The sequence below is a fragment of the Chaetura pelagica genome, unplaced genomic scaffold, assembly GCF_000747805.2.
Source record: "Chaetura pelagica isolate M959 unplaced genomic scaffold, ChaPel_1.0 scaffold344, whole genome shotgun sequence".
Taxonomy (NCBI): Eukaryota; Metazoa; Chordata; class Aves; order Apodiformes; family Apodidae; genus Chaetura; species Chaetura pelagica.
In genome coordinates, this window is record NW_009953098.1 from 10,426,308 (window position 1) to 10,438,949 (window position 12,642).

General features: G+C 49.7%; 1 protein-coding gene across 1 annotated transcript in view; it reads left to right on the forward strand.

Annotated features, from left to right (window-relative positions):
* Positions 1-12,642, forward strand: part of PCDH19 (protocadherin 19) — a 78,704-nt gene that overhangs the window by 42,883 nt on the left and 23,179 nt on the right. Inside the window, 2 exon segments of the mRNA XM_009997258.1 lie at positions 8,513-8,571; positions 11,552-11,721. Coding sequence (XP_009995560.1) covers positions 8,513-8,571; positions 11,552-11,721 — 229 coding nt within the window.

Sequence of the window (12,642 nt, forward strand, 5' to 3'; positions counted from 1 at the left end):
CAGGGTGCCCGTGGGGCAGCCAGGCACTAGCTGAGCATGGCTGCCCCGTTTCAGTGCCCAGCCCCATTTTGGGGTGCCCCCCACGTGCCGTGGGGCTTGGGCCCACTCAGGGACGCAGCTGGCAGGGCACTCAGTCACTCCAACGTGCCGAGCTGGCGGTGGCATCTCACACCTTCACTATTTTTAACTCATCTGAAATGGTTTTCAGTTTTTCTTTTTCTTTTTTTTTTTTTCTTTTTTCTTTTCTCTTTTTTTTTTTGCAGTGACAAATCTGTGATTTCTTCTGTTCCTCACAAAAACACGTCGGTCTGACCTGCCGCTCCAGAAGGTGAATGACAAGGAGTTTTATTTAGCCTTAGTGATGGGAACATTTAAAAAAAGGTTCCTCTGTTATATTTGTTTTCGTTCCTAATGGCAGGAGACAGGGAAAGGACAGTTCTGAAAGGTTTTTTAACAAATCTGTAAGTCATGGCCCATTACCCTGGGGCTGCTGATTAGATCCAGATTGTTTCTCGCACTGCTTAGGGACGGGTGCAGTCCACACTGGAAGCTGCGTGCATGGATCTCTTACACATCTCAAAGTCCCAGCCAGAGGTGATGGGAAAAGGCCCTTTTCTTAGGTCTATTGACTGTTATATCCCCACAGGGATTTTCCCTCAGTGTATCCAGTGTATTCCCCAGTGTATTCCTCAGCCCCCCCATGCAGAAGGCTGTGCCCCTGGGGGCGTGCAGGCTCAGCCCTGTACCCACTGGTTGGCACACAAGGAGGGAGGCACTGCCCCCCTGTCCCAAAATCCCTCCTGTCCCAGCCCTGAGGGTGGCACTAGAAAGCATGCTCCCCTGTTAGTTCAGTATTTTGCTTTTTGATCAATTTTGAGGTGGTGGTGGTGCCAAGTGGGTGCCCCACCAAGGGCTAGGGATGCCCGCTCTGGTGGTGCTGCTGGAGGGACCCTTCTGCCATGGCCACCAAAGAGCTTTTGGGTTATAGGTGCTATCCAAAAGCAAGGCAGGATTTTTATTACTGCTTTTTGGCTTTTCGTAACCATACTGTAGATTTCTGATATGTTGACAAATTCAACTGGGTGACACTATTTGTGGCTTTCAGGAGTGTAATTATGGCTTCATTGTGTGTTGCTGCTCTCAGGATTCAATCTGGATTTCTAATCCTATACCCTTTTTCAAAATCACATCACAGCAGCTCCTTTCCTCCTGCCTCTGATCCATTTTCAGACAAGAAAAAACCTGAGAAAGCCTGCATTTATTTGGGGAGGGGACAGGAGTTCAGCACAGATTAGTGGGCATGCCTGTGCTGTAATAAAATCTGATCTGATACTTCTGCTCATTCTAATGAGCAGGGTGATGCTAAAAGATGAACTCTTCCAGTGATTTCTCTGCAACGCTTTTTATTTCATCAAGAGAAAATGGAGGCTGGACTCAGTTCCTTCGCTGTTTAATAATGTCCATCAGAACCACATGCCCTTTATTTAAGCTGCAGTAATAATTAGAGGGTCGGTGGTGTTAAGCAGCCATGGAGTCTGGCTCTGAGGAGTGTTCATTGCGGATCATTAAATTTGGAATTAGTGCTTAAAAGGTCAGAAATAAATATTCTGTTTATATTTCGGGGATAGTAAATCTAAATGGATGCTGTGTTTGCACATCCTTGTCTCTGCTCGTTCCTGCTAAACTGAGTGAGGCACCGCTCCATTTGGTTTAGGCAGCAATCAGAGTGTCTGCAAAAAAGCCCAAGCCCAAAACCAACCCTGGTTTCATTGATCAAGGGCAGGAAAATGATCTGCTGTATTACATCTAATTATAAAACATCGATATCAGATGCTAAATGCACTTACTTTTTCAGAGACGCTATGTTGCTAGTTTACAGTTTGCAATCTCCTGGCTTTAGCAGTAGGCTGGGGTGTAGGGAGGTGCTGCAAAGGGACATGCCAGAGGTCAGATCCTTTTAACCTTTATTGAACTCCTCCAGATCCCTGGTGCTGAACTGAGTGAGGCACCGCTCCATTTGGTTTAGGCAGCAATCAGAGTGTCTGCAAAAAAGCCCAAGCCCAAAACCAACCCTGGTTTCATTGATCAAGGGCAGGAAAATGATCTGCTGTATTACATCTAATTATAAAACATCGATATCAGATGCTAAATGCACTTACTTTTTCAGAGACGCTATGTTGCTAGTTTACAGTTTGCAATCTCCTGGCTTTAGCAGTAGGCTGGGGTGTAGGGAGGTGCTGCAAAGGGACATGCCAGAGGTCAGATCCTTTTAACCTTTATTGAACTCCTCCAGATCCCTGGCTTTTAAATGCTCCTTAATAAGAGCCAAATTGCTTTATGTTTTCCTTCCGCCTTGCCCAGGGCTGTTGGCACAGCAGAGGTGCCTCCCTTTGCCCCACTCCCCTGCCTGGTGCTCCAGCCCCAGTGGAGCAGGCTGGAGCTGCTCTTGGGCACTGGTGGCCATCTGGGTCCTTTCCAAAGGTTCACAGGTCTCCGAGACACAGCACAGCTTGGCTGTGGGAGGAGGTGGTGGTGGGCTCCTTGCGGTGATGCAGGCATCCCTCACACCTTCATGTCCTTCAGCATTTGCTGACCTTCCCCCATGGTGGAAGCAGCAGTAGCTATTTGGTTAGAGTTGCATGGGGGTTTAACCCAAAGCCTTGGGCTGGTGCTTCTCTCATGTCTCTGGTACCCAGCATGCCAAGAGGTGCCAATGCTGGAGAGTGAGGAACTGGGAGACACAGGTGTGTCTCCTGCTAGATCTTCCCAGGCTGTGGCCACAGTGCTCAGAACCCTCACCTGTGGTTGCAAGCATTGCAGATGCCATCAGCTCATGAGTGGAGCTGGTGGTGAGCACAGGGAAGGAAGAGCAGAGCTCCTTAAGTGTGTCAGGTATCGAGCTGGTCTCCAGCCACCAGTCCTGGCCTTTAGCTGCCAGTCCTGGCCTCTCACTGATGCTCCGAGGTAGTGGCACCCTCATCAGCAGCTGGCAGTGCTGGGGCTAATTACCTGGCATCATGCACGGTGGGTAAAATCTCTCCTGAAGTCCATTGTTGTCTGCTCCAGTCCAGAGCTGGGTTTGACGAGTCTCCTGCTGGTGTGTAGAGACCAGCCACATTGGTGGGGGTGAGACCTGCCCGGCTGCTCCTCCTGGGGACACAGGGCTGGATGTTGGGACTGTTTGGTGGGGTTCTGTACTGCACCCACTCCCAGCGGGAAAGCGTCTCAAACTGCTTATTTATTTCCCATGGGGTAATAAGCAGCTTGCCAAATGATAATGACTTTCCCTCACAGCTGATCTGTACTTCATTTGACCTGGTCCCTACTTTGAAATTTTCCCCATTTCCTGAGTGCAGCTGGAGTCTTTTTGTTTTGTTTGCATGAATTCTACACCACCCACAATATAGTGCAAACCAGAAGAATTAAGCGCTGGTGAGATCTCCTAACAGGCAGCAACAGTTTTATTGCAGATGCTGGAGCCTGTGATTGACTGGCCCATGGAGAACAGGACTGAGGATGCAGGAGGATTGGGAAGAAGCATCTTACAAGCCCTGCCCTCCCCACCGGAGAGGCCGTGTGGATTTTTGGGAACAATTTGCCATTTCTGTGGTCCCTGATGATGGCTACAGCACGGGGGGAAGGTCAGGAGACCCATGTTCCTGGTGAAGATGTGCAGCTCGATGTGGAGGATGAGGAGCCTTTGGTTTGGGAGGATTTTCTGAAACCCAAAAGGAGAGAGATGCACTCTGCAGCCTTGGAGAAAGGTCCGCTTTCTTTTTTAATAATAAAGGGTGACATGCAAACTTTATTAACAAGGCACGTAGGGGAAAAAAAAGGCTCAAGGGATAACCCTGAAAAAGTGGCGCTAAATGTGTCATTTTTATGAAGCTGATTTTGTGAAGGGTCTCTACATGCTTTGGCAGGAGATTGCAGCAGGTTTACAATAATTTGTAGAAAGATAGAAATGTTTTCACCCTGAAGTGAGAAGAAGGGCAAAAAAACCTGCCCTGTGATGTTTTAGAGTCATCTGCTGAGGTGGAGGCTGGCGGAGGGACGGATACCTGTCACTTTGGGTTGGGAGACATGGGGCTGGCTTTGAACAGCCCAGGACTTTGCTGGGGGGCTGATGTGCAAACCAAGGAGCCAAACCCTCTGTCAAGAGCCTGGATCCAGACACAGCGGGAAAAGCTGGATTTTCACCTCCATGGAGTTCAGTATGAAAAAAACCAACCACTTGAAATAGCTGAAAAGTAGGAAGAGTCAGATCCTGGGTGTCTGCCCTGAGGCTAGCCAGGACATGGCTGTACTGATCCCAACCTCCTGGCACAGGCCAGGACACATCCCTCCCACCCTGGGGACCTACCCCAGCCAACATTCTCTGTTTCTCCATGAGTCCACAGTGGTGGTTATGCCCAGAGTCACTGCAGCCACTGGCACTTGCATCATTTCCTCTTAAACCACCTTCAGGTCCTCCAGGGTTGATTTCTGTTCCTAAGACAGAGAGTGAGCAGTTGTCAGAGCGGTGTCCTGTTGTTAATGGCACGTTTGCTAATGAGAAAGTGACCCCCCCACCCCCTCACTCTCTAGGTCAAGAAGAGTTGTGCTGACATTTGTACATCTGTTGTGGTTTTTTTTTAATTTAATGGAATTAGCAGTCCTTAACCAAACCAACCGCTGGGGAAACAACAACAACAAAAGTTTAATATTTCCCTGCTGATTGCTCCATTCCAAGTGTGTCTGTTGTTATATTAGTATTTATGTTGCTAAGGCAGCAGTTAAAAGCATTTTTCAAATTAGGCACTGGTAAGCTGCGTGCCAAGCCAGGACTGTCTCTTTGATGGCGCTAATACCAACAGTCCAGCATCTGGAAGGCAAATCTCCAGCCCAGAGAACAGCAGAGTTTCTCTCCTCCAAGAGAAATGCAGGCTGAGACTGCAGGCTTTATGCTGTTATTTGGTGCTTCCTGTTATCTTGTTTTTATTGTTTATTCCTAGCACAGAAGCTGAGGGTCTGATCCTGACAAGCGTGAGCATCCTTTATTCATGTTAGGGTGAGCAGAAGGCAAGAATTGGCAGGGAGGGCCTTTCCATACCCAGCTCTGGACATGGAAGGCAAAGGCTGGGCTCGAGGCTGGGCTCCCCTTTGATTTCTACAGGAGTGATGCTGATCAGTGAGACAGTAACGGGTTGTTTGCTTCTGCCAGAATAATGAAGGAGATGAGGGCTGGCCTCTCAGTGATGCTCTTTAAGAAGAGCACACTTTCATGGGCGCCAGCCAGCCTTACCTTTTCCCTCTTTTTTGTGCTTCAACTTTGGGCCTCATTAAGAGAAGGAGTGGATCCTTTCCCAATTAAAATGTTGACATGTCAGAGATGCTCCCCTTCCCCGTCGTTTTACCTGTTTGTGAGTGATTGCACTTTGCAGGATGAACTAGAATTAAATCAGGTGAACTTCGATTGAATAATGCAAGCTGTAAAGCAGCCCTCCATAAAAATCTCATTTCTTTTTTATTTTTCTTTTTTGATCCCCTATCATGCAAGGAGATAACCTTGACAGATAATCCCATGGCTGAGGAGAGGTCTCGTAAACTGCTGGTCTGCCTTATGCTATGGTGGGACTGTGCTGGGGCAGGCAGGGCTGGCAGCTCTCACTGAGGGTGCAAACCTGCAGGCCAGGGAAGCCCATTTCCTGTCCCTGTGACCATGTCACTCCTTATTTTGTCCAAAATCTGGAAATAATTACCATTAGTCGTGCTGCTTTGACTGGTGTGAGGGATCCAAAGCCTGGGAACGGATGCTGCCTGGGACTGAGCCTGCAGGGATGTGTGGACTTGGGGGTTGTGTCTTTATGAGTGACGTGGTGCAGAGCATCCTGAGAGGAACATGGGGACAGCATCCTGAGCAGGGAGACATGGGGACCAGGGAGTCTGCACCCTACTCCAGTCCATCAAACATAAATCATGGGCAATTTGCTTGTCAGTGGATGATTTCAGTTGGTCTCTTTTTTTTTTTTTTTTAAATCAGAAATCAGTAGCAAAGCTCCTGTTAGTGTTGGTCCAAGGGGGATTTAGCACGAGGTCTGTGTCTGGGTGGCAGCAGTAGATGAGATGGCAGGACCTGCAGTGTTTCCTCAGCCTGCAGTGGGGTTTTGGTGGTGCTGGGTCAGACATTCCCTGTGGATGGCCCTGGGTATCCCCCAGCCCCTGCAGCCTGGGCCATGTGGCTTCAGGGCTCTGAGCATTTCTAGCTCTGTCATGTACATGTGTATATTGAAATCTACTCTCTGTGTCCTCCCACCCAGTCCTCTCACAGTTTTCCTGTGGCTGGGATGTACACACAATGGGATGAAGCTAATGGAGGCAGTGTTTGGGGTAGGGGGTCTCACACTGTTGCTGGGCATGGTGGCAGGGCTGGGGACATGGGGCTGGAGCCAGCTGAGGCTCTGGGCTTTGCTGGAGCTGTTCCCACATCTGTCAGTGCAGGGTGATGGAGAGGGCTCCCCGCTGAGCAGGAATTGCTCCAAAACTGGCTCTGATCCCTCGTGCCCTCTGTTGCTTGACTTCCTTCAGAGCCTGTTTGTGGGGCTGGGATCTCCCGCAGGGCTGCTGGGGGGAGCAACGCCATGCGGTGGCATCCACCCCTCTGGGCTGGCAGCACTGGGATTGATGGGCAAACACAGGAGCAGGCGCTTTCTGCGGCATTTGAAGTCTTGGGCATTGCATGTTTTAAAATATATGTGTTAATTTGCTCCCGAGCTGTAACCATCAAAGTCGTCCTGCAGGACTGAGGATGCAGGAACTGCAGGGACCAGTAGTTTGTGCAGTAAATCTCCGGCGTGACTCTCCGGCAGTAATTACTATCTGAAAGTAATAACTGAGCTGTGCTGAGTGCTAGGCCAACTCCCCCGGCTCGCAGCTCCTTGCATGTTTCTCTCTGGGAGGCTCCTGTTTGGTAAATTAGATATTGTGCTGTATTTCAGAAAAGGTCACACTTAACCAACGCTGCCTTTGCTTTATTATCTTGGCAGAGCAGCGTAACCTCTGCCGGGGCACGATTGGATTTCACATTGGGCTCTGCTGCAGCAGCCCTGCTCCCTGCATCCTGCCGTTGTGATTACGTTAGCAGCAGACTCTGCTTTCCTTTATTTATTGAGACATTAAAGATGCATGCATTTATTTTTACCATGTTCATAATTGCTGTAAAAACAGGCCATAGTATCCCAGGGAGGCTCTTTGGGAAAGGAGAGCGGCCGTGAGGCAAAGGTGAGGAGCCACCGGCAGTGAGGATGCAGGACAGGGCTGTGGCTGTCCCTGTCCCTGCTCCTGTCCTAGGGTGACACTGCTGTCAGCCCAGAGGAATGGGGGCAGAGCAGAGTCTGCCACTTCTGCTGCTCAGACTGCCTGGTGGGGCCAAGGAGCATCCCCAGGTCAGGGGTGATGCTGGTGGGAGCCCAGGTGGGTTCCCTGCAGCTCTGAGGGGACTTGGGGTGGACAGACAGACTGTGGTACCTGACTTATGCAAAGAGAGCAGCATCCTACAGGGTACTCAAAGCCCAGGAAGGATCCCAGCCAGACCATGGAGATCCTAGCATGTCACATCTTATGGCTATCACTGTGACTCACCAGGCATCTCCCACCACATCCCACTATGCAGCTGCCTTCAGGTCCCAGCATGCAGCTCATCACATCCTACCATGCAACAGCCACTGCACCCCACCACACAGCTCCTGCCATGTACCACCTTCCATCTCCCACCATGTCCCACCTCACAGCTCCCACCGTAGCTGGGTGGTATGCTGCTCTTCCCCACCTCTGGTTGCTTTTTCTGGTTCTTTACTTTCTACGAGCATCATAAATCTGAGGCTTTGTAATCTGAGGTTAAAAGAGAGTGTTTTAAATGCAGAGACTTAGTGGGTTTTGCTTGCAGATGATAAATCCATTGACTTTCCCCTCTGTTTTCACTTCCCTTCAACTTTTAAGCATTTCACCCATTGTTTGCTTTTTTATTAATAACAGAGTCCACTGTCTCTGTAAATGAAATTATGTAAAACAAAGAAAAGTGCTCACATTAAATTCTCTGGCAGGGGATTACCTTGCTGGCATTTACATATCTGTGCAATAAATATTTTAACATGTTAATTATACACTAATAAGAAAAATACCTTTTGAACTTTCAGTCAAATTGACACACACAGAATGGAGTCCGTCAGGGAATTAAAAGCAATTAGTTTTGTAACAGAGCATAGTCACATTGTTTCTTCTCTGCAAATTGTTCTGTGGTCACCAGCCAGCCTTTCTTTTTTTTTTTTTCTTCTGAAAGCTGGCGGGAAAACCAGCAGGGACTGGAGTTTTCCATGTCTAGCTCCATCCCACTCGCTGGGGTCTGTCCCATGCCAGGACGCTCCATCCCTCCGCTGGGGTTTGTTGGTGGCTTTTGTCCCGGACCTGCAAACCTGGCTGTTCCTTGTTGTGGAGCAATCAGACTTGTAACCACCTTTTCTTTTCCTCCTTCCAGACTGAAAACTACTCCTTCGATTCCAACTACGTGAACAGCAGAGCTCATTTAATAAAAAGGTACGTAGGCTCGCTTGAAAGCACTTGGCTTTGCCCAGCCAAATCCTGATTATTTAATGTTCTTCCTTACTGTGTTACATACTACTTGCCTTTTTTAATATGCAAAATGTTTCAGGAGTAATCATGTGATTTTAAAAACAGTATTTACTTCCTATTACATCCCATTGCTCTTGGTTTGCAGTAAAGACAGGTCCTTTTTTCTTCTCTTTGGCTCCCTCGCACCGGGAAGTTGCAGGGAGTTGGGTGGAATGCTGTTACCCTGACAACTTTCAATTTCATAGAGTTTATTCTATTTGAATGCACAGGAATAAAATGATAGATTTGGGTGGTGAGATCTCCCTGTCATTTGAGGCAGGGGAAAAGAAAAAAAAGTCTCATTTGGGGGCAGGTTTGGATACATGCTCACTGTTTTAGTTTGAATACGGAGGCAAAACAGCACTTTGCTGGCCTTTTTTCTTCCATGGGAAAAAAGGAAATAATCAGTTCAGTTGCAACCTGGCATTTACTCCTGGGGGAGTTTAACCCTTTGAATAAAGTGCTGCCTCTAGAGCTTAGCCGTGGCAAAGAAATGTCTCTGGGAGGTTAATGCTGGGGTTATCCAGTTGAACCCTTCAGAACTGTGCTAAACTCGGGGCGAGCATCCCCCATGGGGCCTGTGGCCAGGCTGGCTCTGCCTCCCTGGCCATTCCTGAGGCAGGGAAAGGCACTGACACAGCTCAATCGATCCTCCTTGGGCAGCTGCCCTGTGGGGCCATCTCCTTGTGCAGGATGCAGGGCAGGAGGTGGCTGCAGCTCTCTACCCACCTCCCCTCTGCTCTCTGGGGACCCAGCAAGGTGTGCGGTGGGTGAGCTGGGACCAGGACTCTGCCTGGCACGTTGTCAGGGGCTCTGCAGCCCCCATGGTGGCAGCAGGGGTGTCACAGAGAGCAGGAGCCGGCCCTGAACTCTTGAGATCTGATCTGAGCAGCAAAAAAAATTCAATTATCTGTCTGGCTGAGATCCCATTTGTTTACACCTTCAAACTATAAGGAGTAAGGGAGGTGGGAAGCACATTGTTCCAGCCGTTGGGGTTCAGCTGGCGAAGGGCAGGTGTGTTTCCTGCGTGGCTCACGGCGTTTAACGCCGCTCAGGCGATGGCCAGAGGGCTGTTTGCCTGTGCCACGCTCCTCGCCAGACACTGCAGGCACACTGAAAAAAACCCCTCCAAATCTATTAATCTTTCCTCCTTCACACCTCGGATAAAGGCGAGCGGTGCTCCCGCCTGCCGCAGCAGGGCTTACTCCCAGGCTGTATTGTTTGGGAAACGCTGCTGCTGCTGCCGGTTCCCTGAGACCTGCCCATCCTTTCGAGAAGTGTCAGCCCCGGAACACGGTGTGTGGCTGCTGCATCACGCTCTGCTTCACTGCAGGGAAGATAAATGCCTGGTAACACGGGTTGCCTGCGTATTACGAGCCGCAGCTCCGTGTAGGACAGCGTTTCCCTTGGCTTTCTACCTTTGTCTTGTATCTCAAGTACAACGGGTGCCAGGAACGTCGTGCAGACATCTAAGAACAAATATTTTCTGTAACACACTGTGGCATCATTTTCATCCTTTGCCTTTATGAAGATGTTGTAGCTCTTCTATCTTTGGTGAGTGAATCTCCTCAAATCCAGCACTTTAATTAATCTATTTGTACTTTTCCTGTGTTGCCGGCCTGCTTCTCTGGCTCATCTACACACACACAGATGAACTGTAGATTTGTAGTGCTTTCTTAACTTAAAATTCTTTGATGTTGCCTGGAATCAAAGTCAGTGGCTTCAACAGGGACATCTTTATTTAAAGGGTAATGTTTGAAGGTTTACCAATTTATATGTATTTCAAGCCTCCCCCCTTGCGTGCTTTTGCAAAGCATCAGATGGTAGGTGGTCTGCTTGGTTTCCGTGGAGACGCAAAAGGGCTTTTCAAAGTAATGAAAATCTCCAGCTCTCTGGGGCTTTGAAGCACAGGCCCCTTCTTTCACCAGCGTTTCACACCAAATTAGCCAGTGAGAAAGTTTGGGGCTGTGGGTGCAGATGGATCTCCCCCGATGGGTGCAGATTTCCCATGCCAAGGCTGGCCGTGGAGGGAGGCACAGGATGGGTAGCCCCAGGGACACCCTGGTGGTCATGCCACCTGGGACTGGCACATCCTCAGATGTCCCTGTGGCTCACTGCATCCAGCTGGCATGAGGCATCACCCCTCACAAGGCAGCAGGAGGATCCCCAGTGCAGCCAGAAACAAAACTCCTCTATCTCTGCAGGCTCTGAGGCTTCTGGGGAGAGCTCACTGTCAGAGCTGGGTGCTATGGGGTGATGGAGCTGCTCAGTCTTTGGAGAAAATCTGGGGGCAGCTCAGCCCTTGGGCCCCCCCTAAGTGCCTTTGCTTGCAGGGGAGCTCCACTACCTATCAGATCTTAAAGTTGTGTGAACTTGAACCCAGAACCACCAGGTTATTTTTTAAAATAAGAGTAGCATCATCACAGTGAAAAGCAATGGCCATTTCTAAGAAGACTTTTGTTTTCAAACTTCAGGTGATTAGGATTTGGCCTATAACCTAAAATCTAGGGCTTAGATCCTGTCTAACTCCAATATGAGGTAATATGACTATTATTATATGAGCCTAGTTACAGAAACAGCTTATTTAATGTATATATGTTTATTCTCCAATTTTATTCTCCAATCCTGCTTCACTCCCAGCTTCCATACTGTCCACAGCAGCTCAACCCACCACCTTGCCCTGCACTCATGGACAGCAGCAGCCTCTGAGGCTGGGTGCTGTGTTTTGGGGTGCAGAGGTGTCCCCCAGGCCCCCTCCTCAGCTCTCTGTGCTGGAGGAGCAGTCTCAGCCCTGCCATGCGGTGCTGGGGGTACCAGGGGACCCTGCAGGATGTGAGGCTGAGCAGTGGCAGATGGGGGTCACTGTGTGCCATCCAGTAAATCACGGCTGTGTCTCCCCCAGCAGCTCCACGTTCAAGGACTTGGAGGGGAACAGTCTGAAGGACAGTGGCCACGAGGAGAGCGACCAGACGGACAGCGAGCACGACGTGCAGCGGGGCCTCTACTGTGACACAGCCGTCAACGACGTGCTGAATACCAGCGTCCCCTCCATGGGGTCCCAGGGCCCTGAGCAAGGTGAGCCACCACCACCATGCACCCTGGGGGGTTGCCCACCACCCTCTTGGCCTCACATGCCCCATCTGGTGGCTCTGGTGCTGCCTCAATGAGTGCACAATGGGAATGCTCAGCGCCTGCTGGGGATAACACTGTATGTCGTCAGAGGGCTGGGTAGATAGAAGTGAATCTTCAAGGCTGCCAGGTAAGCGAGCAGTTGAGGATTGCCCTCTATTTCACAGGTGGAAAACTTGAGGCCCTGAGCAGCCACCTGACAGCAAGCGAGCAGTGGAGTTGGGATTAGGGCTGGAATTACTGGCTGTGCCTAGGGCTGATCCCTGCTGGTGTTTCTCTCCAGAGCGCAGACTGGGTGCTGTTCCCTGCACCCTCTGCGCATGTTGCTGGAGCTCGTGTGCAGGTGCTGGCTGGGAGACTTTTCCAAAAGGTCAGCAGAGCACGTAGGCAGTTAGTCAGGCATCCCACCAGGGATTAGCTCAGGCCAGTGGGTGAGGGATTTGTGTCTTTTCCCCCGAACAGGCTGTGGGGTTTCAGCTCCTACACATCCCCACACGCAGAGATGAAGTCTTGCTCCAAAACCAGATCGGTATTAGCTAGAGGAAAGAAGTTGGAGTTCAGCTGAGCCCGAGCTGTCATTTGTACTTGGGCATGGATGTCACTTTTAATGTCTGAGGGATGCAAACATCCTATGCAAACATCCTGTCTTTTTCAATTAAGAAGCCTGAATGCGGTTTGGTGCTCTGGCGCAGGGGAGCCTCGGGGCACTTGGCTATATCTTGAGATAAGCTGTAGCTGAGGCTCAACTGGAAGCCCCACTGCTAAAAGACTTAAGGATATGAAAACAAAATGCTGTGATTATGAACTGGTCTTCAGCTGTTTAATTCAATTCATGGTAAACATCATTAAAAGCCTTTGTTTCGCTGT